The 27,937-nt window shown below is 39.0% G+C and overlaps 1 protein-coding gene across 4 annotated transcripts in view; it reads right to left on the reverse strand.

The window, feature by feature from the left end:
- STS (steroid sulfatase) overlaps window positions 1-27,937 on the reverse strand; it is a 137,073-nt gene that overhangs the window by 37,619 nt on the left and 71,517 nt on the right. For all 4 annotated transcript variants that reach the window (XM_072137852.1, XM_072137853.1, XM_072137850.1 and 1 more), the window contains 3 exons: window positions 24,553-24,690; window positions 21,338-21,497; window positions 10,995-11,116 (listed from right to left, as the gene is read on the reverse strand). In XM_072137852.1, coding sequence (XP_071993953.1) covers window positions 10,995-11,116; window positions 21,338-21,497; window positions 24,553-24,690 — 420 coding nt within the window. The remainder of the gene's footprint in view (window positions 1-10,994; window positions 11,117-21,337; window positions 21,498-24,552; window positions 24,691-27,937) is intronic.

Consider the following 27,937-nt stretch of genomic DNA (forward strand, 5'->3'; position numbering starts at 1 on the left):
GCGTAAGTTTAGACCACCATCATGGGTTCTGTTAGCCTCTACCATTATACGAATCGACAGCACTTTATTAATTCCCTTGGGGGAATTGTTTTGTACATAGTGTTCAGACAGTTGTTGCACACAGAGACAGGCATCACTTTATAGATACATATATACACTACAAGAGGTACAATCTTACATGTTACTAGTTCCTTAGTTGCAAACAAACACTTACAGAACAGTATAGGTTAACAAGACCACATTACATTACTTAACTCCTTAAGGACACAGCCTGTTTGTAAGTAAAGGCTCAGTCCTTTTTTAAAAAAAATTGACCAGTGTCTCTTCGATATCCCTGTAATTTTGAGATTGTTTTCTTGTGAGACATTGTAGTTTATGTTAGTAGTGTCATTTTGGTGATAAGTTTCTTTTTTGGGGGGCAAAAATTAAATAATTTAGGAAAAAATTTAAAAAAATTACATTGCAAAATTACATTGAAATTTTGCTTTTGCAGCACCCTTGTCACTAGACTGGTGTTGAGGTGCCCCTGAGGTACTAGTGCAATAGAAACCCCCAAGTAGTGACCCCATTTTAGGAAAGAATTTACCTAGGGTTGTATGAAAATTTTAACCCCTCAGATGCTGGCCCAAATGTACCATATTATTCGGAATATAAGGAGCACCATCAATAAATGGCTGCTTAAATGTCTAGGTTCATATATAAGGCACACCGGATTATAAGGCGCACCTGATTATAAGGATGAATGATCAGCAGGTGGCAGACCTGTGCCCAACTCATGCCGTTGTGGATAAACACCCCAAAAATTATTCTGTGGGTTATTATGGGTATGGAAATACCCCATGTATAGCAATAGTCTAGAGGCAGGGGACATGGCAGGCCTGAGAAGGGACAAGTAAAATTTAGCTTTTGGAGCACCCTTTTCACTTTTTATTCATGCCACTGGAGACAAACAGCCCAAAAATCTTCATGCAGACTCTCCTGGGTACGTGGCAATAATCTACAAGATAGAGACACGGCAGGACTCAAAAGAGAATGGCATTTGGAGCACAGGCATTTAAAAAAACATTTTTGCCACCATAAAACATTTAGAGATGCCCTTAGGGATCAGTACAGTAGAAAGCCTTGAGAACTGACCGTATTTGGAAACTACACCCCTCCATAAATAAATCTAGGGGTATAGTGAGCATTTTAACCACACAGGTGGACCGCAAGGATGATGGATAATGGATAGTGCATAGTAAAAAATATCCACTATATCATCTTGTGCCCAGCTCCTGCCACAGGAGACAAAGACCCCAAAAAACATACCCTGCACCTCTTCTGTGTCCTTCCCTTGCTGGTAGTTTGGGGAACTTCTCCTGCTCTGGTACAATACATGAAGTGGCCTTGCTTTTAGACATACTACCACTCCCCCTATCCTGGTCTCTAAAAATCAACTGCTTGACTACCACCTCTTGAAATTCCAGGAAAGTTCCTCTCTGACCTGCACATCGATGTAACATGTAAGCATTATACAGTGCCATCTGCATGATGTGCATGGCCAGCTTCTTGTATCACACCCTCGACTTCCACAGGGCGTTATATGGCTGAAGTACCTGGTCCAACAAATCCACCACTCCCATATACCTATTATAATCCAAAAGAGAGTCCAGCTTGGGGGCTTTTAACTTTGAAGCCATTTTTGGAGCAATTTAAACGAGATCCTAGGAAATTTTTGCATTGAGTTGTCACCGTCTTTGAAACCTGGATTCACCATTACATACCAGAAACTAAGCAATAATCAAAACAATGGATTTCTACCAGTGAATCTGCTTGTGGAGACGATTTTTGGTATGCAAACGGCGTCATCCTCATGGATTTTTTAGAAAAAGGAAGAACGATCACTGGACAATACTTCAATGAGTTATTGGACTGCTTCAACAAAAAATTGAGTCACAGCCGCATCTGGCAAAAAAGAAGGTGCTGCTTCAACACAATAACACACCAGCACATTTATCCGGAGTTGTCGCCGCCAAACTGCATGAATTGTTTAATGAATTTCTGCCGCACCCCCTGTATTCACCCGATCTGGCTCCCTGTGACTTTTTCTTGTTCCCTAACATTTGCTGAGAGTTCGACAAATCCTATCTTTAAGAGGGGTTAAAAAAAATTGCAGGAATATTCGCAGAAGTGTATCTTTTTAAAATGGGACTATTTTGAAAAAAAAAATTTGGGAAAAAATGGTGTCTTTATTTCTAACACGGGTGCTTATTAAAGCACCCTCGTATAATCTTTACATACAAGTCTATGGGAAAAAGTTATCATGATCACCATTATATCCCTACATCATGGAGAAGATAAGGTAAACCCCTATGTAAAACTGAAGACCCGTGGAAGGCCAATAATCTATAAAAAAATTGCAACCTTAATACGCCAATAGATAGTAGAAACAGATGAATAAAGTAAAGCTGGTTACTGTGAGCTGACACACTGGGAAAGAAAAGGGTGGGACAATTTACTGGTTCTTTTTACGATGCTTGACATGAATATCCTCCACAGAAACTAATAACAAATCTATAGTAAATAAATAAGAAAAAGAATGATGTCCATAGGAAGCAAACTTCAAAAGGGTATACCATGGTAGCCATACTGATAACCTGCCAATCAACATCTTGTTGGGTATTCAACAAATCCCAACCAATCAGCTGATTATAGCAGTCAACTGTACCAGAATAAACATGCAATGGAATGGATACTCCAGCACGTCCACAGGATTCATAAAAACACTTCTCAGTTTATTGGTTCCATTTTAAAATCCACATATAACATAACTTCATGGGTATGAACACATCAAACCAACGTGTTTTGTCCAAAAAGGATCATGATAATGATCATGGTAATCATGGTAGCCAGAATAAAGATGAGAACAGAAATTTGAGATCTCGTAAGTAAAACTTTCTGGTGAGCACAGCTTAACTATTTCACTTCCTACTAAGCACAATGCCATACAGAGTACAGCTTCTTATACTAAGACCATCAGTTACAATCAGGCCACATGACAAATAGATGTGCCCGGTAGTTGAAGCGGAAGCAATGCTCAAAGGAGCACACTTCAGTGGTGGCAGGTGTTGAACCTCTACCGACCTTATATTGAACACCTGTCTTAAGGACAAATAATCAATTTTAAAAATCTTGATCACAGAATCTTTTATAGTTAAGCATAAGATAATTCACTCTTTAAAGTAGAAGAATACATTTTTCTCAAAAACTTAAAATTGCTTTCTTAAATTTAACAACATATTTTTTTACACCCACTGACGCAACAGGTAGTTCCAAACACTTCGTAATGGAAAATCATTATTTTTTTATTTTAAGGTTAACAAAATTCTATTTTATTGTATCATGTTTATTTATAGATACTAAGGCAGAACAAGGTTTTATAAAGCATTTCACTCAATGCATTACTACTATATTATTATCCTTGCCCGTAAGTACAAAAAAACTGGCAGAAAGATGAAAACGCCTACGTGTAGAAAGTATAGGAACTGCTAATACATAGCAATATATTACCTACAATGTCAAGTTTTAACATTACAGGGGCATGCACTGTAATCCAGAGCAAGCTATTGAGCTGTTTAAATGGAAATGTAAGCATTTAGGTCTTAACCAATCTGTTCAACCTTTACTAGCAAATCTCTGTATTAAGCAAAGAGAACCAAATCATTGACAAGTTAATTAAACTATGATACATCCAAGGGAAACACATCCACTGTTGTTTTCAAACAATCTATACAAGCAGCTTTGTTTGCTTTACGACTCAAGTAGTAACATCTGTTAGTTTCCCCACATGATGCAAAATATCTTGCTTTTACGCATACAAATTTAAAGAGGACTTGTCATTACTGCTGGAATGTCTGCAAAAATTGTAAAGAAGTTTTTTTTCATAAATTTACATTCTCTTGCTCCTTTTTATTGCACTCATTTATTTGAAAGAAGGGAGCAAAACATTATATCAAGTGCTTACTTCCACACCATGCAAAATAAGTGTACATTCTGTATCACAAATTAAAAAGGCAAATACTTTTACATATTCAGGTTCCAGGTGAAAAATCCTTCACATCTTATACAATCTCAAGAATAGAAGCTACCACTGTAGATATTATATAAGCTCATAATTTAGAAACTACAAAGGATGTTCTCCATGCAAAGCAGATTCAGTAGTATAAAGAGTCAATGGAGAGTTAAACAATTTGTCCCAGATTTTATTGAATTACTATGGGTGAGTTCTTTGTTTGTAGAGAATTTTCTTTCATTGGGCTATACATGGAGGACAGAAGCCCATCCAACAAAGGGCAATTGCCTTACAGGCCATGGACAAGGTTTCCTAAGAAGAATTCTGGTGGCCAGATGTCTTCATCCAAAAGCCCGGTGAGACAGATTTTAGGATCAAATGCTATACGTTGCTTAACTCTCAGAAGGGTTGTCTAGAACATCCTTTCAAAAGAACTACAGCACTGAACAATACCAAATCATAGGACAAAAAGAGGCTGGTGTGGACCGATAACTTAAATTTAATTTCTACTAACATGCATTGGGCCTATGTAAGTAAAAACAGGATCAATTACCATATATACTCAAGTATAAGTCAAGTTTTTCAGCAGAAATTTTGGGTATATATATATAAGAAACTTAATACTCATCCACCCGATGCCCCTGCAGGGCCTCTTCCTGTGCATGGGCAGCAATGACTGGCCGCATACACACTATGAAGTGAACCACTTGCGGACATCATAGAGTGTACTCAGCCAATGTGCACAAAGCTGTCACTGCCCAGGAACACATTATTATCTCAGCCACTGGCTCACATCATAGTGTGTGCATGGCCAGTGTGAACGGAATCATTGCTGGGGGAATCAATAAGAGGACATACGGGGGCATTGAAAAGTTAGTAAGTTAGGGGACTGGCAGGTTATATACTGAGGAAGCAGGATGGCAGGCTGGCAGATTGAAAGCATAGGGCTGGCAGGCTATATACTGGGGGGAAGGGGGCTAACAGCTCTATATACTGGGGGCATGTGGCTGGCAGGCTATGAACTAGGGACAAGGGGCTGGCAGGTTATATACTAGGGGTAGGGAGCTGGTAGGCTATATACTGGGGGTAAGGGGCTGGTAGGCTATATACCAGGGGTAGGGGGTTGGCAGGGTATATACTGGGAGCAGGGGACTGACTGACTATATAATAAAGGCAGGGGGTTGGCTATATACTGGTGGATATGGGCTGGAAGGCTATATACTTTGGGCAGAATTCTGGCAGGCTATATACTGGCAGCTGGGGTCTGGCAGGCTATGTAATTCGGGTAAGGGTCTGGCAGGCTATATACTATGTGGCTGGTGGGCTATATATGAGGGCGCTAACTGGCTATATACTGGTGGCAGGGTCTGGCAGGCTGTTTACTGCGGGGGGGGGGGCAGGAGGCTAACAGGGTATATACTGGGGGCAGAGGGCTGGCTAACTATATACAAGGGGGAAGAAAGCTGGCTGGCTATATACTGGGGGTATAATAGTATAAGCAGTATATAAAGCTTTACCGTTAAGAAAAATTCACATCAAAATCATGATGTATTTTAAAGACTTTTTTTACCATTTGGCATTGACAAATAAGTCTCAATCTTGATTTTATTGTTTTCAATTAATAAAAAGATCCACATTAATGACTAAATTAGAAAAAGCTATGGAAAGATTTCCCAAATGAACAAATTCAATTAAAGTAAATGTTTATTATCATGTTGCTAATACAAATGAAAATTCTCTATTTTCAAATTCATTAAGATTCACCATATTTCCCTTTATATAGTATTTAAAATAGACAATGCCACAGTTTAACCCTTTCACGACCCGTGACATAATGGCACGTCACGGGTCGGCTGCGGGTGCATGGAGAGGGCTCACGGGCTGAGGCCTCTCAATAGTCAGTAAGTCTTGACTGCATATCACAGTAAAGACTTACTGGTAACATCTGCGATTGGCTATAGCACCAATCGCGGGTGTTAACCAGCACATCACCGCCAGCAAAGCTGCCGCATTTGTGCCGCCATCTTGCCGAGGAGCGTCGCTCCCCGTGACGTCATCGGGAAGCAATGATCCATCATCATGACAGCTTCGGGTCTTCCAAAGACCCGAATTTGTCTCGTTTTAACCCTTTCATTACAACGTACATCAGCACATTGTAATGAATGAGGAGGAAAATCCCCATATACTGCCATACATTAGTATGGCAGTATATTGTAGGATCAATCAGACAACCTAGGGTTAAAGCACACTAGGTAGTCTGAAAAAAAGTAAAAGTAAAGATTAAAAAAAGTTTAAAAAAAATTTAGGATAAAAAAACTTAAAAATTCATATCTCCCCCCTTTCCCTAGAGCTGATATAAATATAAATAAACAGAAAAAATCATAAACCTATTAGGTATTGACGCATCAGAAAATGCCAGATCTATCAAAATTTAATAATCATTTTTCACTGCATTTAACCCCGTAATGGAAAATCCCAAAGTCGAAAATGGCACTTTTTTGCCATTTTGAAAAGTATAAAAAAAAGCAATAAAAAGTGATCAAAAGGTCGTACAGTCCTAAAAAAACAGGATTGAAAACTTCATCAGAAAAAAAAGATACCACCTACAGCTCTGTACATAAAAGTTTTTAAAAATTTATTAGCGCCAGAAGATGGCAAAATCAAACAAAAAAAAACACAAGTTTTTATTTTTTGTAAATGTATGAATGTATGAACATTATAAAACCTATACAAATTTGTTATGCCCATGATTACACTGACCCAAAGAATAAAGTAGACATGTTATTTGTGGTGCAACGCGAAAGCCATAAATTCCAAGCCCACAAGAAAACGCTGCAAATGCGGTTTTTCACCAATTTCATTGCATTTTGAATTTTTTTCCCACTTTCAATTACACGACATGGAATATTCAATACAGTCACTATGAAGTCCAATTTGTTACGCAGAAAACAAGCTGTCACAGAGCTCTTTATGTACAAAAAAAAGTTATAGATTTTTGATTGTGGGGAGTGAAAAATAAAAATGAAAAAACAAAAAATGATGAGGTCCTTAAAGGGTTAAAATATTAACACATACTGGGTATAAAAGAGAAGTGCAGCTATTGTAAATAGTTTTTCAGCTAGTCTGAAATTTACTTCAGCAGATTTTTTTGGAGAAACAAAGTAGCAGGTTATCGAATCTAATTGACTGAACACAGCTTTAATTCAAAGGTTGCACAAAACAAAATCATAAGCTCAAAATTCCTGGCCTAACCTAGGCCAAATTTTAGCCCCTAAGTACTTGAACTTGACAAGTCTAACAATAAACAGCATTGTTCTCTCAGGGAGTTTGGTCTGCACTACCTCCGGCAGATTAAGATTCATAATAAAACAAAAACTTTTAAAGGATCCCTCTAAGGCTTTTACCTTATTACCACCCTACTGTAGAAGTGCAAGTTATGGCACACACTGAGCAACGTATCGTCGTATTCGGCAAAATTGTAAATTATTTTATTGAGGTTTTAAAAGATAAAATACATTTTGGGGTCAATATGGGGCCCCTTTGTCAAGTTGAAATTTTTTGGCATTATAGTGTAGAACTGAGCTCTGAGCTTCACCACCAGTCCTTGTTCACTACTGGATGGAGGGTGACAAGTAACTATGTTCTTCCCACTCCAGCACCCGGTACATTTCCCAGGAAACAGATAAAATGGCTCTCAAATTTTATAGAAAAAACCTGTCCTTGGATTAAACCTATAGCACCCCACTATAATATTTCAGGTTCTTCAAAGATTTTTTAAAAGCTTTGTCTGTAATAAAACTTCTGTAAATATATATATGGTTTTCATGTGATTTCATTCCCTTGTTATTTTCCAGTATGCTATTATATATGACAGAAAGGTTATAGATTCTTGTGCTAAATATCCTAAAATAACATAAGATCTCAAATAAAACCTTTCCGGAAGGTACGACTGTTATGGCGACAAATAAAAGCATCCTACGCAACAAAACTGATTGCAAAGATTGTCCATCTATAATCCATATGACAGTCAACACATTGTGATTGCTCTTGGCCGCTTTCTCAAAATGGACATTTATACAGTTCCGTTTTTGGAAAGGACAGGGGGTTAAAACTGTCACTGTCACCAGTGAATAACATGTACCGAAATACACTTCTAAATAGATTGAAAGTACAATATTGCTAGACAGCAAAATTGAAGCGAAGAACAGAACAATCATTCTAGACAGCTATAGAATTTAGCGAATCGAAGAACAAATATATTGTAACAAAGCGTGTATTATAAAAAAGAGTGTGTACTATGATTTTTTTTTTTTTAAATATTGAAAGCTAATAGCAGGATAGCATTAAAAAGTAATATATCAAAATTCCTAAACATATGATAATGTTTAATTTTCATAGGGATCTAATAAGTACCATATTTATTAACCAAGCTGCTAGGAATAGAAAGAATAGTACAATAAAATGTACATTGGGAATTAATGATACAAACCCTTTCATTAACAAGGCCCATTGGTACCTGAATGTCCATGCCATAGTTTGCAGTTCTGTTATGCTCTTGTTTAAATTATATCTTTAGAGCAGCTTTACTTTTCATCACAATTTTTCTGTATTGATTTAATGAAAAGTGAAACTTTAATGACATATGATGGAAGGATGTTGCCCTCTTCATACATGACAAGTATTGGAGCATACATTGTATAATGGAGCAAACACCTACCTCCAACATTTGGTGCTGGCATTTACCAGCTTGGTAAATTCAAATGCCATGGGCAACACCATATGCAGAATTTAAATGATGGTGGCACATATGCACCGCCATTTTGGGGGACAGTGATCCATTGCCATGACAGTTGGGAGTCCCTCTGAAGCTCGCATGCCGGTCACTTAATAGCAAATGTTGTGCTCTGCTGGAGGCAGTAAAATGTGCAGTAAAATCATCTTGTATCATCTTGTATTGTAGCATTGCAGTATATGTATAACAATAATGGTAACCAGATGTGGGAACCTATTCTCGAGTCATAGTATTTCCATATTCTTCTAGAAAGGTTGTACATACCAATGTATCCCCATAGGGAATTGGGCTTATGAGCTTAATATGTATCACCTACAAGACACAACACACGATGACACACATGTACCAGATATACTCAAGTATAAGCCAACCAGAGTATAAGCCGAGACCCCTAATTTTCAACACAAAAAACTGGAAAAACCTTTTGACTCAAGTATGGGCCGAGGGTGGGAAATGCATTGGTCACAGCCCCCCCCCAGTATGTAGCCAGCCAGCCCCCTGTAGTATATAGCCAGCCAGCCCCTTGTGTATATAGCCTTTCAGCCCCCTCGAGTATATAGCCTACCAGCCCCCTCGAGTATATAGCCTGCAATCCCCTGCCTGTAGGAGAAAAACAAAAAGTGTACTCACCCTCCAACGTCCCCTGGCGGGTCCTCTTTTATCCATTGCGGCTCCGACATTGGCTCCCTGTCCCAGTCCATCACAGGCACCATGAAGTCAGCCGCTTGCTGACATCATAGTGTGTGCCAGTGCTGGCGCACACATTAGAATGTCATGAAGACTGCGATGGACCGCGACATGGAAGCGATGCCGGGGCCGCGATGTATGGAATAGGACCTGCCGCGGGGCATCGGAGGGTGAGTACACATTTTGTTTTTTTTCTTGACTCGAGTATAAGCCAAGTTGGGGTTTTTTTCGGCACATTTTTGTATATACAGTATATATTTAATTTACTTTAATATTAAATCATGGTTGAACATTTAAATCAGATGCATTGGGAACAGAAGTATCATCCTGGCATACAGGGATATGTAGTGTAATGTATGTATAAACTAGGTGCTATTAAATAAATAATATCATCAGAACTAAGTTGAATGCCCATTTTTTAAAAAATATATTGCAGTGTAGTGCAGTTGTCTGCATAGCCTGACTCTGAGAGGCAGTTTCATCATGCATCTTCAGGTTCTTGAACAAACCACAGGGCTACCATGAAGACAATCAGTGTACAAAATCACCTTAGATGCTGCTATTAATTATAATGGCTCAACTCCTGGCATCATGTATAACCCTTATGTTGCCCAAACTGTTTCTTTGGAGAGAAAACCCATCAGAACCACCATTATTTATATTCTATATAAATATCCATGAATGTCATATAGCAAATCATATAGGAATTAAAATAAAATATTACACAGCTTTCATTGAATTCATGTAATTAGTGATTATTAATGCATGTGATTAGTGCTGAGACTGAACTCAGGTGTTAACTCTTTGAATGCTGCTTTCAAAGTTGCCAGTGACATTTAAAAGGCTAAATCAAATCCGCTGGCACTTGCATGCTAGCAGCTCAGGGTGCCACCATTTTGTGGAGGATTGTAGGTCCCCAATGACGATCCTCCCTTAAATGCTGTCACAAATGTGTCTGGAGGGGTACAAATGCCACTAGTGACTATGCCGATGCCTTTTAAAAAGTTAGCACCCATGACTGGTGCCAGCACTTGTGGGGTGTACCCAAACAGGATTTTAAAATTTGGTTTTGGCTGAACCTGAATTTTTATGGGTCCACTCGTCACTATATGTAATAGTGTGTACACACCAAAATCTCCCTCTATAGATAACAACTATAGAGCCCAACAATCAGCTCAGCATTCAGAATATGAAAATACTGATGGATGATGAAACTGTCTTCATGGAATATTTATGCCATCTAGAGATAAGACATTACATTTATATCTAGTCACAAAAAATCAAAATAAGGCAATTTTTATGACTTCCACACATTTATCACCATTCATTATTTTACAAGGTTGTGTTAATTTTTACATGAGAAAGAGTGTCATTTTTCTCATTGCTTAAAGCCTATTTGATAACCATTTTATTTACTTAAGGCATCACTTAAGGTTTTATATGGAAACATAAAAGTAGACCTACTGTTTCTTGGATTCCATCTTACTGCATTTAAATATGCATTACAGTAGTGGAAGAGGAACTCGTGTTCCGATGAGACATTTGATCTTTGAACCAAGGGCATTAGGTCCAGTCCATCAATAATCCTGCATAGAAAATTATATGAGAAAGAATATGGGTTAAATAACTTAATGGTGAAAGAAGCATTTTTTTGGAATCATCTTCCTACTGACCACATTGGGTAAATAATCAGGAACTTGCCATGTTTAAGTTCGGAGGACATGTAATTTGCTGCGACACAGTGGGCTTTGTTTATGGTATAAACAGTTATGGCTGTTTATGACTAAAAGCCTCTTGTCAAATGATTGAATGCAGAAATCTGACACTAATTGGTTAACATCCTATTCATGGAACCAGTATTGGTAGCTAGTTAATCACAGTCAAACACAATCTCAACAATCAGGTCTTAATGTCACCAACTCACACAAAGGCAATAAATTAGTTATGTTGCATATAAACAAACCTTCTGAAACAGGAGTTACAGAAGGAAGGAGGATGGTATCTTAAAATATACTTGGCTTCCTCATCTGTGTTCTGTGATCCCTGTTATCAAATTCCCTTGGAATTACTTCTTGAATCAATTGCATAATATTGATAGGTTTTCATAAAATTGCTGAAAATGGTAGGACAATAAATTTTCCCAAAAATGTTTTTTTAAAAATGTAGTTCAATATATTTAAAAACTAAAGCTAATTTCTCATGGAGTTGTAACCATTCAAGGACAAAAAAAATTCTAAAAAAGAAAGGAGTTTTACTCAGGATATCTTTCTAGGCAGTTGTGCTAGTCTACAGGCATTGGATTAATCACTTTAGGCCCAAACCACGAAGTAGTATTAGCTCAACACTCTTCTTCTGACATTCATGCAGACATTAGAGACTTAGGCCCCTTCCACACAAGCGTATTTCACGCACGTGTTCTGCGCATGCTTTTGTCGCGCAGAACTTGCATTGCACTCTGTCCCATTGTTTCCAATGGGCCTTTCCTCATTTGCGTTTTTTTGACGCGCATCAAAATTGCAGCATGCTCTACTTTTGCATTTTACGCACGTTTTTCCCGCCCCATTCAAGTCTATGGAGACGCATCAAAAACGCATTGCACTCGCATGCAAGTGCAATGCGTTTTAAATGGATGGGTTGCTAGGTGACATGAGTAAGAGTATTTCCCCTGCTCGAGAGCATTTAATTAAAGAAACACAATGAAGAACAGTGAAGAATAGGATAAAAACAGTGAACACAGTGAACACAGGATCATTTAAGTGAAAAACACAGTGAAGAATAGATTACAGATGTTCGGCACATCTGCTTACTTGTCGGGAGATACGCGCGGAACGGTGCAAACAAAATAGTATGTGAAGAACAATATATATGTGTGAAGAACACATTGCAGATGTGTGAAAAACGCAAAACCGCTAATGACTCCAAGGAAAAATGGAACAAAAACACAGCCAAAAACGTCAGTTTTTCACGCATTGCACCCTGACGTGAAATGCAATGCTAGTGTGGAAGGGGCCTAAATGAGCTACAATTAAACTCATGAGGTGTCATGATTTCTACCAATAAATCACTGTGAGGTCTACAAGCCTATGTGATGCTGGATTGATAATGACCAAGATTACAAGGATGAAATTTGTCATGGAATTCACTAGTAACAACTATTCCTGCCGTTACACTGTACAGTATATCAACTCTTTATATCCAGAGAGTATAACTACTATTAACTAATAAAACTTCATCAAGAATTTGGATACAAAAAGACCATATACAGATTTTTTTCCCCAAAAAAATATGTTTAACCAAACAAAGCAGTAGAACAGTTAAACATTTACATTTTTTTGTATTAAAAAAGATGAAACATTATTTAACTGCATGGATGGTACAAAATTAATAATGGTTAGAGGAACAACTCTGGGTAGTTATCTGCCTACCCCCCCCCCCCTAGTTCCCCATCTAAAGCCAAGTCTACCAGATTCTGGTCCATCTTGCTAAATTCCTTGCTCTCTTCTCTGGATTGGCTGGACCAGTCATGTGGACTGTAGAGTATATCAATAAACTGTAAAGTAAACAGAGACTGGCAAGGAAGACTGGAGCTTCAGCACAAAAAAGATGCTTTATTATTTTATTGCCATTCATGAACAAAATTTTTAGGGCCTCAAAAAACACTTGCAGAAACATGTTTAAATGTATAGCTTGCCGATTATTATTAATATGGTGAAAATAAATCACCATGCTTGAAAATGAAAATATTTTGGTAAAATTATTATATATTGCAACTTATTATCATAGAGCTAATAAATAAATCTCTATGACTATTCAGAATAGTTAACTAAGTAGCCATTTTTTGTATATGCCAAATATAGCAAATGTAATTGTATGGTGTTTTGATTACTTTGTGCAATCATATTGCACTTTAAATGTAAGTTATATGAAAAATTCTGTAGAATTAAAATTAAACGCAATGCACAGTAAGAAATTTTTCTTTTAATTTGGCTACATAATTCCACCAGCATTTGTTATGAAAAAAAAATCTGAATAATGCGCTTACTGTTCGTTTGCATTTCCTTTCTTAAAAGCACTCAATAAATCATAAACTTTGGAGTGCCTCTTCACTGCACTTGGGCAAATGTAGCTGTCTGTCAGACAGTGCTCCACTCCTGCTGCACAAAATTAAAAGTGACCCTGCTGTTGATAGAAACTTAACATTTAGAATGCTAAGAAAATGCTCTAATGCACTTTGATGAACTAATTCAACTACAAATTAACTTAACTTTAAATTGGGAGGGTAAAGCAGGTCAAGTTTTAAAGTGCTTGGCTTTCTTTTACCACTTGGCTGAGAGGAAGACATAGATTAGAAAGTTACTGAAGTTACTCTTACACTTTAACAACTTTTAAATAAGTCATTGATTTATACCTTTGTTGGAAATGTTCTGCAATTTAAATGAAGCTTCACATCTGAAAATATAGTGCTATCGAGCAATGTTTCCTGAAAATGCATTTGTACAGATCTAACAGATAAAGAGCCAGGCAACCCGCTTCACTGGTGTTTAGCATCTGCCGTGCGCTTTACAGTGCATACATTGTTATTAACATTCCTGTAATGTACAATATAATTACAAAGATTTTAATTAGATACTTAATGGAATGATCTTTGTATGGGACAATGAACTAAATAAATCACATCCCAGCTTTTTATATCACTGACAAAGATCTTAATTTACCCTGCTAAGCCAACTTTTAATACATGCCTTTCAATTTATTTGATTATATCTTACAATATGTACTGTACACAAATATACTGAATTTTCAGTGTAATCATTATGGTTATGCATTGAAGGTAAAAATACCACTATATGCATAAGCATGGAAGTTGGTGGTAGTGGTGGTGTGGTTGCACCTGGGCCCATAAAGTTTAGGGGACCAACAAGGTGTCTCTTACCCATACAAAGGGGTCAGTACTGTCAACAATACATTGGGTAGAGAAAGTATTCAGCCCATTTAAATTTTTCACTCTTTGTACACTTTGCCTCCCATCTTGACATAAAAAACAGAAACATAGATATTTTTGCTAATTTAGAAAAACTGCTCATATTTAACTCACATGTTGTCCATTAGACTTGATTAGGAAAGGCACATATTTGTCTATACATGTCCTCACAGCTCATAGTGCATATCAGAGAACACGAGAATCATGAGATCTAAGGAACTGTCAAAGGAGCTCAGAGACAGCATTGTGGCAAGGTACAGACCTAGACAATGTTACAAAAGAAGTTCTTCAACACTCAAGGTTCCTAAGAGCACAGTGGCCTCCATTTTCCTTAAATAAAAGAAGTTTAGGACAACCACAATTCTTCCTCGACTTAGCCTTCCAGCCAGAAAAGAGCTTTGGTGAGGGAAGTAAAGAACAACCCCAAGATCACTGTGTATTTCAGAGATGCAGTAGGGAGATGGGAGAAAGTTCCACAAGGTCAACTATCACTGCAGCCCTCCATCAGAGCAAGACAAATAAAAGCCTACATACATAGATTTTTTAGGCTAACTGAGTATATTTGATGTTAAGCTTTCGAGAATACTAGTTCTCTTCGTCAGACATGATGTTATGCATGAAACAGAAAATTCACAGCATTTTATACACACTAGACAGTGAACATCAAAGGATATTAAAAAAAACCTCTAAAACAACAGATTGATAAATACAGGGACATCTTATTTACGACACAATGGCAATAAAAACATAATGTAAGATCAGCATTCTCGGACTCCGTCACCAACTAAAATTTAAAAAATTCTATTTATAAAATAGGAGATTTGTATAAAGATATTATATGCCTTCAGCAATTTTATAAACCTATTTTATATTTTTTTGCAATAACCTCTATAGTACAAACATTCAGTGTAGTGCACTGTACACAACTAGTATTGTAGTAATTGTTATACTACTACCGTTACTAGACCAAGTTGTTTCTGCTAAGCAAATTTGGTTATTACAGAACATGTTCTGTTCTACAGAATTTCTGTTCTCCATTCCTCCATTTTCACAACACTAAATTTAGATGCACTGCTGTTGATTCATCTGTTCCAACTTCAATTATTAATAAATTCAGTGCATAGCCAAAATAATGTGTAAATTTTCTGACCTGATGCTACAAATCATGGTATAATTGAAATTTTGCAAAAAGCACTTTAGATCAATATCAGTGTTTATGTAGCCAAATTTGCAAGAAACTTATGGAAGGTAAAAAAATGTCTCCCACATTACTTGGTAAATGGTCACAAAATGTCAAAAACAACTTGGGATTACTCAATTTTGATAAGGAAATGCTAAAACAATAACAAAACAACCAGTTGATGTAGACAGCTACAGGGTTTAATAAAATGAGGGCTCTTTCACACAACCGATTTTCCTATTTTAGTGCCGTCAGTGTAAAAACCCCTACAGAACACAGGCTCCTTTTGTTCTTTTCACTTGAAACACAAGCAAAAAAAAAAACCTTTGCCAGCACCATTGTTTTATTTTATTATGGTCCACAAATTGGAAAGATCATTTGAAACCAGCCTAACATGTTTCAAGAAATTCAGCATTTTTGGGTTTCAGCATGCTGTGCCTTGAAAAATATGAAGTGTTACTATAAGGCTATATTCACGAACATATAGGGGACGTATCTATGGCATATATACTTCCCCCACACATCGCAATGGGCGCACATGTGCGGCACCGTACTGTTGCATACTGCCGTGCACCATATATTCCTATAAAGAGGGGCGGGTTGAGCGCCACTTACCCCCTCCTCCTCTCCCACGGCACTGCCGTGTGCCCGCCGTACTATGGTACGGCGGGCATTGGCAGTGTGAATGTAGCCTAAGTGCAACAAATCCTATCAGATGAGAGCTTGAGAAAAACCTAAGTTAGACTCATCCATTTGGAAACTCAAGCTTTCCACTCAGATGATAGTATGGAGTAATATAAAACATAGAGAAAAGCAAAAAGAAATATCTCACATACCCTTATATCCAGAAACTTGCTTTGAGGAAAGTGGCAGCTTGTTTGGAGTGCCCTCGTGTTGCTGACAGAATAGTCCAAATAGAAAAGAGTATACGTGGCACATCCCATAAAAATATCAATACCAAATATCAAAAAGTGCAAAAGAAGTGACATGTAGGCAGCCCACCTACACGTTTCAGCTTGCTCTCAAGCCTTAGTCATGGTGGAAGTAAAAACAACAATGGTAAGCAGTTAAATTGGTTTCATGCACCTGATTAATCAGATCTGTCATCTCCGGTTTAAAGTATCCATTCTTGTTCGGCTAGTAGCAGTGTGAATTACAGGTACACTCGTAGCAGTCATAAGCTATTTACATTCAATGTATCCAGCATCATTAATTACAGATTTTGCATGGCAGTGTAAAATACAGGTAAACATATTGTTTGTGCAAATAGTGGATACTTTATATTCAATACATCTTGCATACATTGCACTATTTGCCGACCGAGGACGAATTATATCGTCCTTGCGCGGCAAAGGGTATATGGAGAGAGCTCACGAGCTGAGCTTTCTCCATACACACCGGGTAATGGCTGTATAAAACTGCCAACACCCACCTATCACTGCCGCGGTCGGTGCTGGCACCAATCGCGGCAGTTAACCTGTTAACTTACAGTTATATGCGTGCCGCCATCTTGGATGGCCGATCGCTGCCCCCTGGAACATCATCGGAGGGCGGCGATCGGTTGCTATGGCAGCCTAGAGTCTCATGAAAACTCGTAGGCTTTCCATGTGTAATGATTTCTAATAGCCAGCAGAGGGCAGGCTATTAGAAATCATAGTAAAATAGCTATTTACTGCAATACAGTAGTATTGTAGTATATAGTATTAGCAATCAGACCCTGCAGGGTTAAATTACCCTGAAGGATCTAAAATAATGGTAAAAAAAAAAATTTTTTTTTTTTTAAATATGAAAAAATAGTAAAAAAAAGTTAAAGTTTAAATCAACCCCCTTTCCCTAGAACTAATAATAATATAAATAAACAGTAAAAATCATAAACACTTTAGGTATCATCGCATCCCAAAATGTCCGATCTATCAAACTATATTAGCAAATTTTCCTGGTGCTTAACCCCGTAACGGAAATTGGCGCCCAAAGTCAAAAATGCCACTTTTTTGCCATTTTGAAAAATATAAAAAATTCTATAAAAAGTGATCAAAAGCCCATACAGTCCTCAAAATTATAGCATTAAAAATATCATCAAAAGCCGCAAAAAATGACACCACCCACAGCTCCATGCACTGAAGTATGAAAAAGTTATTAGTGCCAGAACATGGCAAAATGAAGAATTTATTTTTTGTACAGAAGGTTTTAATTTTTTTAAATGTATGAAAACATTATAAAACCTGTACAAATTTGGTATCCTCGTGATCGTACCGAACCAAAGAATAAAATAGACATGTGATTTGGGGCGCTCAGTGAAAGATGTAAAATCCATGCCCACAAGAAAACGGCGCAAATGCGTTTTTTTTATCATTTTCACTGCATTCTGAATTTTTTTCCCGCTTTCCAGTACACGGCATGGAATATCAAATACCATCACTATGAAGTGCAATTTGTTACGCCAAAAACACGCCCAAACAGAGCTCTGTACATGGAAAAATAAAAAAAAGTTACAGATTTTTGAAGGTGGGGAGTGAAAAATGAAAATGCAAAAACGAAAATGGGCCACATCCTTAAGGTGTTAATGTAGAAGAATAAAGTATTGATATTTTTATGGGATGTGCCAAGTATACTCTTTTCCATTTTAATATAAAAATATTGCCCATTGTTTTAACAATGCTTCATGCACAGCATGCCATTTTTTGGCCAATATGGAGATATCTCAAGAGCTTAAGCCTCTCCATATATGGTAAGGCTTTTCTGTATTACAAAACAGAAACTCACCAAAAACATCCATGAATGATTGCGGCAGTGGAGCATGGGCGCTGCCATCTTGGCTGCAATCATCAACCTGCCAAAGGCAGCCTCGTACTATGCTATACGTTAAAATACTAAAGCAGTAAATAAGCAACCATGCTGTCAATTGCCTTCTAAATTCCAGTGTGCCTTTTTTATCCAAGCTTCTATTTTAATACTTTGCAAACTTTGTAGACCTTTTTTTTAAGAAAGTGAATAATTATGATATTAAAATAGTATGTGGAATCTAAAGATGTTTGATGTTACCAACAGCACTTGTTATGTTACTATGATGGATCTGTATGAGGTCTATAATGTATACTTAAAATTTGATTGCGATCAGCATGGGAGATGAATAGAAAAATTATTTCAATCCACAGGACAGGCATTATGTGGTGATACTGTTTGGTCTCCGTGGTGCCCATGCTGTTTCCCAGTTTTTGAGTGACATCTTTAGGGATCTTCTGGATTGATATATCCTGGTTTACATCAATAAATCTTAAAGAGGACCTGTCACCCAGAAAATGACCCCCACCAAATGTGCCCCCCCATAATCCTCTCCCCAGCCATTTTTTAAAAAATGTATGTGTGGTAAATTGATTTAAACCGATCCGAAATAAGAGGTCGGATTCTCGTATCTTGTGTCCGGGCAGTCGGCCTTATTCATAAGGGGGCCGACCGACACACCCCCAGCACGCCCCTGTCACAGGGGACCTGTAGGAGAAGCCGGCATATATTGTGTAACTGCTGCCGGCTCTCTGCAATACGGCGCTTTGTGTAAGCCCCTGGCATGGCCGCATCCGATGTTAGTGCTGCGCGGCCAGCAGTCGATGTGAAGGAGAAAGTCTGCAGCTGCTGTCAGTGCGGCGTGGCCGCATCACATAGAGCCGGCAGTGATTGCACAATATATGCGATGCTGCCAGCGTCTCTTACAGGTCCACACTGACAGGGGCGGGCTGGGGGTGTGTCGACCGGCCCCCTTATGAATAAGGCCGACTTCCCAGACACAAGATACGAGAATCTGACCTCTTATTTAGTAAGAGGTCAAATTGGTTTAAATCAATGTACCACACATAATTTTTTTTTCAACTGGCTGGGGAGAAATGGGCTGGATAGAGGATTTATGGGGGGGCACATTTGGTGGGGGTCATTTTTGGGGTGACAAGTCCTCTTTAAGCTACATATAAGATGTGAGGAATCATTACATGCTCATATCTATGCTACAGAGATTAAGTTCAAGAAAAAGCCAGTGTGAAAAATGAGAACTTCATTTATTTTCTGAGCTATAGGTTCTCAAATGATGGCTCTCACATGGATCTAGTTAAAGTTACTGCTATTCAGAATTTACTTCAACCCATATATCTTCAGGCTTGAAAGATTCTGGTCTCCTAACCGCTAAACTTGAATTTGTCAGTGTCTGCAATGTCAGTATTTGAATAATCTGACTACATTTCTTTATCATCTTTAAATATATTTAAGGATATACACATATAAATTAGAAGGGGTTATTTGAAATTAGTCCTTCCTCAACTGGAGTATGAACATTTATCTTCAGACAGTCCTGTATTCCAGTCCTGTATATACTCAAGTATAAGCTGAGGTTTTCAACATACTGGGTATACTGGGGCTGGCTATATACTGGGGGATCGCTGGCTGGCTATATACTGGGGGCAGGATACGCATTGGGGCAGGCTGGCTGGCTGTATACAGTCGCCATGGGCTGGCAATATGCTAGGGGCAGACTGGATGTCTATATAATGGGGACATGGGCTGGCTGGATATAAACTAGGGGCAAGCTGACTGGCTTTATACTGGGGCATGTACTGGTTTACAATATACTGGGGGCAGGTTGGCTGGCTATATATTGGGGCAGGCTGGCTGGCTATAATCTGTGGACAGGCTGGCTAGCTCTATACTGAGTGCTTGCTATATGCTTGGAGGTGGCTGGCTATACACTGGGGCAGGGGCTGGATATATACTGGGGGCTATATGGTTATAAAGTTGAGTCAGGGGCTGGCTAGTTATATGCTGAGTGGCAGGCGTCTGGATAGCTATATACTGAGGGACAGATGGTTGGCTGGCTATATATTGGAGGGCAAGGGGATGGCTCTATACTGGTGTGCAGGGGGATAAATATCTATATACTGGGGGGAGGCTGTGACAAATATATTTCCCACCCTAGGCTTATACTGGAGTCAATAGTTTTATAGGAGCATTGTCTTATATTTGGGTCAGCTTCTACTGAAGTTTATAGGGTATATATATTGATCACCTATCCTTGTGATAAGAGATCAATATCAGATGGCAGTGAGGTCTGATATTGTTGATGACCTCTGGCTACTCTTTGACTTTCCTTTCATGTTCTTTCAATCGGTAATTATTCTGAGAATTGTGACCAAATAAATTGAATGGAATATATTTGAGTTAAGACCAAAGAAGCAGAATATTTTTAGATCCCACATACTAGTTTAATCACTGAAAACCCCCATGAGTAGGTAATAGAGCTCCATAATAGATCCGGTATCTTAAAAACTGTTCAAAGCATTTCAAGAGATCAGTACAAAATATTTGAATGACAACATGGCTGGTGGACATAACTTATAGATTTAACCGAATAGAGATACAGTTAGATGCAATCGGAATAAGGATTAAAGAGTATTTATGAGTACCTACATTAACGCCCAAAAATGTAATCTTTTATAATGACCTGCTCCGCTTATAGTGGTATATTTTTTTACAGCCGACAATCCAGGACTGAACCTCTGACAGTATAAAGCCTTATTAGTAAATCCAGATCCCAAACTAAAGGCACCGACTGCAGCACAGCCTATTAAAGTATGCAAATAGCTATTAAAGTATGGCCATTATTACCTGTCCTGCGGAACAGTTGCACCACTGAGCTTGACAATTGTAGGAAATATGTCCATGTTACTTGTTGGTTCATTTATGACCGTCTCAGATGTTATAACTCCAGGCCAATAAAGAAGTCCAGGGACACGTATTCCTCCTTCCCAATTAGTTGCTTTTCCTCCTTTACCATTAAAACCCAAACAATTATATACAAAAATTGAAACAGATAATATATTTCATAAATATCTGAATATTTTGTTTTACATTATATGTTTTAAAATATCTTCATATGTTGAATCATTCTAATTCTTAATAAAAGGTTTAAAAAGTTCAAGACAAGCAATAAAAACATAAATAAATAATTGTATTTACAACTTGGTGTAATTCGTACTAACTACTCTTCTCCCAGATTAAGGGACTCTCCGGCCTGCAGATAACACAAAGAGCTTTGGCCGTCAATTTTAAACATCATGGACTCCCTTTTCTGAGGATGGTGGCCAATTCTGTATATATCTGCGAAAGGTAGGACGCCATTTTTCTGTAACCCTGTACAAACCACAGAGATTATTGTGCAACTTAGTGTTCCTAATTACCTGAGTATAAGCCGACCCAAATATAAGCCGAAGCCCCTAATTTTACCACAAAACCTAGAAAACACCTATATTTTTTTTACTCAAGTATAAGCTGAGTTAGGGTTTTCAGAACATTTTTTGTGCTGAAAAACTAGGCTTATACTCGAGTATATATTATTTTGAGGCATTACACACACAGATCAACTGAGATATGACTTTAATGTAGTGCTTCTGCACATACCTTTTGTAATGTCATTGAACATGTACTTTGTTTTCAATAAATTAGTTTAAAAAATATCTATGCAGTATATTTAACCTTATTTTCAATACCAGTGGCGTCGCTTATTTTGTTCCCATTTTTACAATGAATCGCACACTTGTGTAGTTTTAGATGAGTTATTTCTAGAGATGAGCAAGTATACTCGTCCGAGCTTGATGCTCATTCGAGTATTAGCGTACTCGAAACGGCTCGTTGCTCAGACGAGTATTTCCCCTGCTCAAGATCGAGCATTTAATTAAAAAATCACAGTGAAGAACAGTGAAGAATAGAATAAAAACAGTGAACACAGGATCATTTAAGTGAAAAACGCAGTGAAAAACACAGTGAATAATAGATTACAGATGTTCGGCACATCTGCTTACTTGTCGGGGTGATACGCTGTCCCGGGATCCGCTCCTCTTCTTCCACTGAAGTCTCCCCGTGCTGCCCGATGTCTCCCCCGTGCTGCCCGATGTCTCCCCCGTGCTGCCCGATGTCTCCCCCGTGCTGCCCGATGTCCCCCCCGTGCTGCCCGATGTCCCCCCCGTGCTGCCCGATGTCTCCCCCGTGCTGCCCGATGTCTCCACCGTGCTGCCCGATGTCTCCCCTGTGCTGCCCGATGTCTCCCCGCGCTGCCCGATGTCTCCCCCGTGCTGCCCGATGTCTCCCCCGTGCTGCCCGATGTCTCCCCCGTGCTGCCCGATGTCTCCCCCGTGCTGCCCGATGTCTCCCCCTTGCTGCCCGATGTCTCCCCCGTGCTGCCCGATGTCTCCCCCGTGCTGCCCGATGTCTCCCCCGTGCTGCCCGATGTCTCCCCCGTGCTGCCCGATGTCTCCCCGTGCTGCCCGATGTCTCCCCCGTGCTGCCCGATGTCTCCCCCGTGCTGCCCGATGTCTCCCCCGTGCTGCCCGATGTCTCCCCCGTGCTGCCCGATGTCTCCCCCGTGCTGCCCGATGTCTCCCCCGTGCTGCCCGATGTCTCCCCCGTGCTCCCCGATGTCTCCCCGTGCTGCCCGATGTCTCCCCCGTGCTGCGCGATGTCTCCCCGCTGCCCGATGTCTCCCCCGTGCTGCCCGATGTCTCCCCCGTGCTGCCCGATGTCTCCCCGTGCTGCTTGATGTCTCCCTGCTGCTTGATGTCTCCCTGCTGCCGTTCCGCGCATATCTTCCGACAAGTAAGCAGATGTGCCGAACATCTGTAATCTATTCTTCACTGTGTTCTTCACTGTCTTTTTCACTTAAATGATCCTGTGTTCACTGTGTTCACTGTTTTTATTCTATTCTTCATTGTTCTTCACTGTGTTTTTTTAATTAAATGCTCGATCTCGAGCAGGGGAAATACTCGTCCGAGCAACGAGCCGTTTCGAGTACCTTAATACTCGAACGAGCATCAAGCTCGGACGAGTATACTCGCTCATCTCTAGTGAAGAACACATTGAAGAACACGGTGAGCAGAACAGAGACATCGGGGAGCAGGGCAGAGACATCGGGGAGCAGGACAGAGACATCGGGGAGCAGCAAAGAGACATCGGGGTGCAGCAAAGAGACATCGGGGAGCAGGACATAGACATCGGGGAGCAGCACAGAGACATCGGGGAGCAGCACAGAGACATCGGGGAGCAGCACAGAGACATCGGGGAGCAGGACAGAGACATCGGGGAGCAGCACAGAGACATAAGGGAGGACAGAGACATAGGGAAACAGAACATAGACATCGGGGAGGAAGACAGGGAAATCAGGGAACAGGACAGAGACATCAGGGAGGGCAGAGACTTCGGGGAGCAGCACAGAGAGATCGGGAGAACAGGACAGAGACATAGGGAAGGGCAGAGAAATTGGGAAGGGCAGAGAGATCGGGGAGAATTCAGTGGAAGAAGAGGAGGGGATCCCGGGACAGCGTATCTCCCGACAAGTAAGCAAATGTGTCGAACATCTGCAATCTATTCTTCACTGTGTTTTTCACTGCGTTTTTCACTTAAATGATCCTGTGTTCACTGTGTTCACTGTTTATTTTCTATTCTTCACTGTTTTTCACATCTGCTAACTTGTCGGGAGATAATATACGCGCGGAACAGTGAAGAATAGATTGCAGATGTTTGTATACATCTGCTAACTTATCAGAAAACATTCTTTTTCAATTAAATAACACATTTTATTCCCGAACCATGGTCCCTTTGAAAAATACTCGATTCTCCCATTGACTTCAATGGGGCTCCTTATTCGAGACGAGCACTCGAGCATCAGGAAAAGTTCATCTCGAATAACAAGCACTCGAGCATTTAAGTGCTCACTCATCTCTAGTTATTACTGAACATGCAATGTTGGCTCTCGTATTATATAAGAAGTATATATATAATAAGTTATTAGTTACTGTACCAGGTACAATAGCATCTTCCTACTATATTACCTTTAAAGATTCCATTGTATCCTCCATGAATTTCACCAGAAGAAGAAATTTCCTCTATATGTGCTCCATTATCAGATGTAAAATATATCAATGTGTTGTCCCGTAGTTCATTCTTGTTCAACTCATTGACAATTTTACCTAAAAAAAATAGTAATTGTGTAACAGTGTATTGTTTCAAAATATAAAACAATAGGAAGTATAAAATGGCATTTTACCCAGTCAACAAATCAAAGCTGAATCCATACAAGATGTGATACAAAAGTTATTAAATAAACATTTGCAGCAAATAAATTAGCAACTGCAGAGGTGGGTGGGTTTTAATATCACACAGGTTTCTTGTGCTACATTTTTTGTCACATTTTTTGAGAATTTTTTTGCCACAATTGAGATTAAAAAAGGAGTACAAGAAACCAATATGGTCATTAATCCTGTGTCTTGTTAACTTGAACAAGAATGTCTAAAGATAACTTCCTTTTGCTTTCATTTTTTATGCAAATAATAAGAAATACCATTTAGAACTTCAAGTGTAGAGCGCTTGGAGCAATATCAGGGCAGCTGCAGTTTTATCATCCTCAGCATACTTCTCTATTCTTGATATGGGGCATTTATGAGTTAATAGACTATTTCCCCTATATATTGAACCTAAAGGGAACCTGTTAGTCAAAACAATCCCTCAAAAACAAAATACTTGTATATTTTCATAAACTACCATTAGACAGTATTTCCCTACCCCTATATTGTCTGTATTTATGCCTGTGAACTTAAACATTTAGTTCCTAAAGCTGTATGCAAATGACCTGAGGTGAGTCTGATCAGCCTCTTCCCTGAAGTTGTGTCCAGCTTATTCATGAATCTCCTGCACAGCCACACCTTGACAGGTCACACCTGTTCCTCGAGCTGGCCACTCTTCCCCAGTAGCAGTGTGTTAGAGAAGCAGAGATTCAGCTGATGGCAGTTCATGCTGAGGGAGGTGTACATGATACAGCCCTCTGTACAGGGCAAGGGAGGTCAGTAGTAACTGCTGCCGTGTATCCCTCACAGGGAACAGATAAAGCAAAATAACTACTAATACAATGCTTTACTTTACTGCATGCAGGGTAACAGGAAACATTTAATTTGCATAATAAAGAAAGATGTTTTCTGATTAATGTATGGATCAACAAAATAAAGGCTGGGATGGAATCCTTGTAAACTGCTCTAAAACTAGTGATGTCGGAATTAGCTAAAGAAATTACACACACCCTAATGACTACCAAACTCATCATCACTAGGCCTAGAACGGGGGTTAACTGCCCAAATATGAGTGAGGTCGTGAATCAGGTGAGTACCAATTGCATATATGAAAAGCACATCTCTGTACAATAGAACAGATACCTTAAATATAAATCAGATTAGGATACATGGATAAACATCCCTAACCACCAAATTTAATTCTAGACACTCTCAGCTCTCTCTCAGGTCATTCTTAAAATTGTTTCTTTTTGGTTGCTCCATTCTGCATTGTTTCTCGCCACAGAATGTTCTGCGGCACAACTCTGACTCGGATTGTTTAATGTCACAGAAAACCCAGAGATTTCTAAAGAAGAATTTATGTAAGACCAACAACGAGAAGATGGATTTAAGCTATTGTTATAATACAGACAGTCCCCGGGTTACATACAAGATAGGGTTCATAGGTTTGTTCTGAAGTTGAATTTGTATGCAAGTCAAAACTGTATATTTTATAATTGTAGGTCCAGACAATTTTTTTTTGCCCCAGTGACAATTAGAGTTTCAAATATTTTTGCTGTAATGGGACCAAGGATTATCAATAAAGCTTCATTACAGACACTTTATAGCTGATTATTGCAATCTAGGACTATAGTAAAGCATCCAGAGAGCTTCACCAGAAGTCCTAGGGGCAGAGGGTCCATCTTTAACTAGGGGTCATCTGTATATACAAAATGATGAAAATACTTGACATCTTTTTGTTTTTCTATTTTTCTGAACATTGTTGAAAACTAAAAATAAAAAAATATATAAATAAAAAATAAAATAAAAAGGAATTAGTGAAAGAGATCAGCTGATAGGTTTTCTTTAAGAAATGAGTGTTCAATACCGTGGAACATGTCCCCATTCACTTTTATGGATTCCATAGCCGCATGAATGAGGTCACTGTCCTAGCTGCAAAGGACAGAGCAGCTCCTTTTCCTGTTGGAGTTTGGGGCTCAGAAAATCTTTTTCAATTGTCACCGATGCAAGAACGGCACTCACCCACCAATGACACACGGGGCACAAACAGTCGATGGGACCCTTGTTTACATCCTAGTAAATTGTGCTTGTTGTGTGCAAGGGACCAAGGCTGCTTAGTGTTTGCTGGGTTCTTCAAACTAGTAAGAATTGCAGGATGCATGTCCAGGCCCTCACTAGTCTTAAAGGGCTGATTTTTACCTGCTGTGTTGAAGGGTAATTAAAAATAGAACTTCTGAAACAGAAATGTAAAAATAACTGTCTTCGCCCGGTCCAACATCCGTGAACAGATTTTTAAATAACAGGGATATTATAGTCACTCTTCTGTATTAACAAATGTTTTCTCAGGCTTAAAAAGTCCCAAATGACTTGGTTTTGTTAATACTATATGACATTTACAGTAACACCTACAGCATGCTTGGCATCAGCAGACAGAGACAACCGATTAAGGAATATTCACTTGTAATGCAAAAGAAAATCTAGGTCATGCTGTGACTGGCTCTCATGGGAATAACACATTGAGGGAAGCGGAGTTAATACTACTGTTATGAGTAATAACATGGGAACAATATAATCACATTGTAAAAGGTAAATGAAGTTATAACATTTCTTCTTATACCTATTGGTTTTATGTTTTTTTCTAATAAACTGTAATTATTTTTTTAAATTATAGATAAAAGGAAGCACACTGGGGTTGATGTATTTTGAATTGTGGTAGGAGTGGCATGTCAAGCGTTGGGTGTGCATGCAAGTCTTAATAGATCAGCCCTAGTGGCGTAACTAGAAGCTGATGGGCCCCAATGCAAAGTCTTTGCCAGGCCCCCGACTATAATGTATGGTTATTAGTAATAGTTTTCTCATATGCAAAAGTAAAACCATAAGGGGCCCCTAAATCTCTTGGGCCCAGGTGCGACTGCAACCTCTGCGCCCCTGATCAGCCCCACGATCCTTAAAGGTAGATAACCTTAAAGGGAACCTGTCATCAGGAGCACATAGTCACCTAATGACAGGTTCTCGTAGCATTTTTAATACCCAATCTGCTTTTATAAGTAACATTACTGCTTTCACTCACTTTTAAAAGTATAGAAAAGTAAATCTGGCTCCCTTATACAATTGCCATACAAATGTATAAATCAATCTATTCAGCTCCTCCTGC

Source organism: Engystomops pustulosus, chromosome 2 (genome assembly GCF_040894005.1).
Source record: "Engystomops pustulosus chromosome 2, aEngPut4.maternal, whole genome shotgun sequence".
NCBI classification, from domain to species: domain Eukaryota; kingdom Metazoa; phylum Chordata; class Amphibia; order Anura; family Leptodactylidae; genus Engystomops; species Engystomops pustulosus.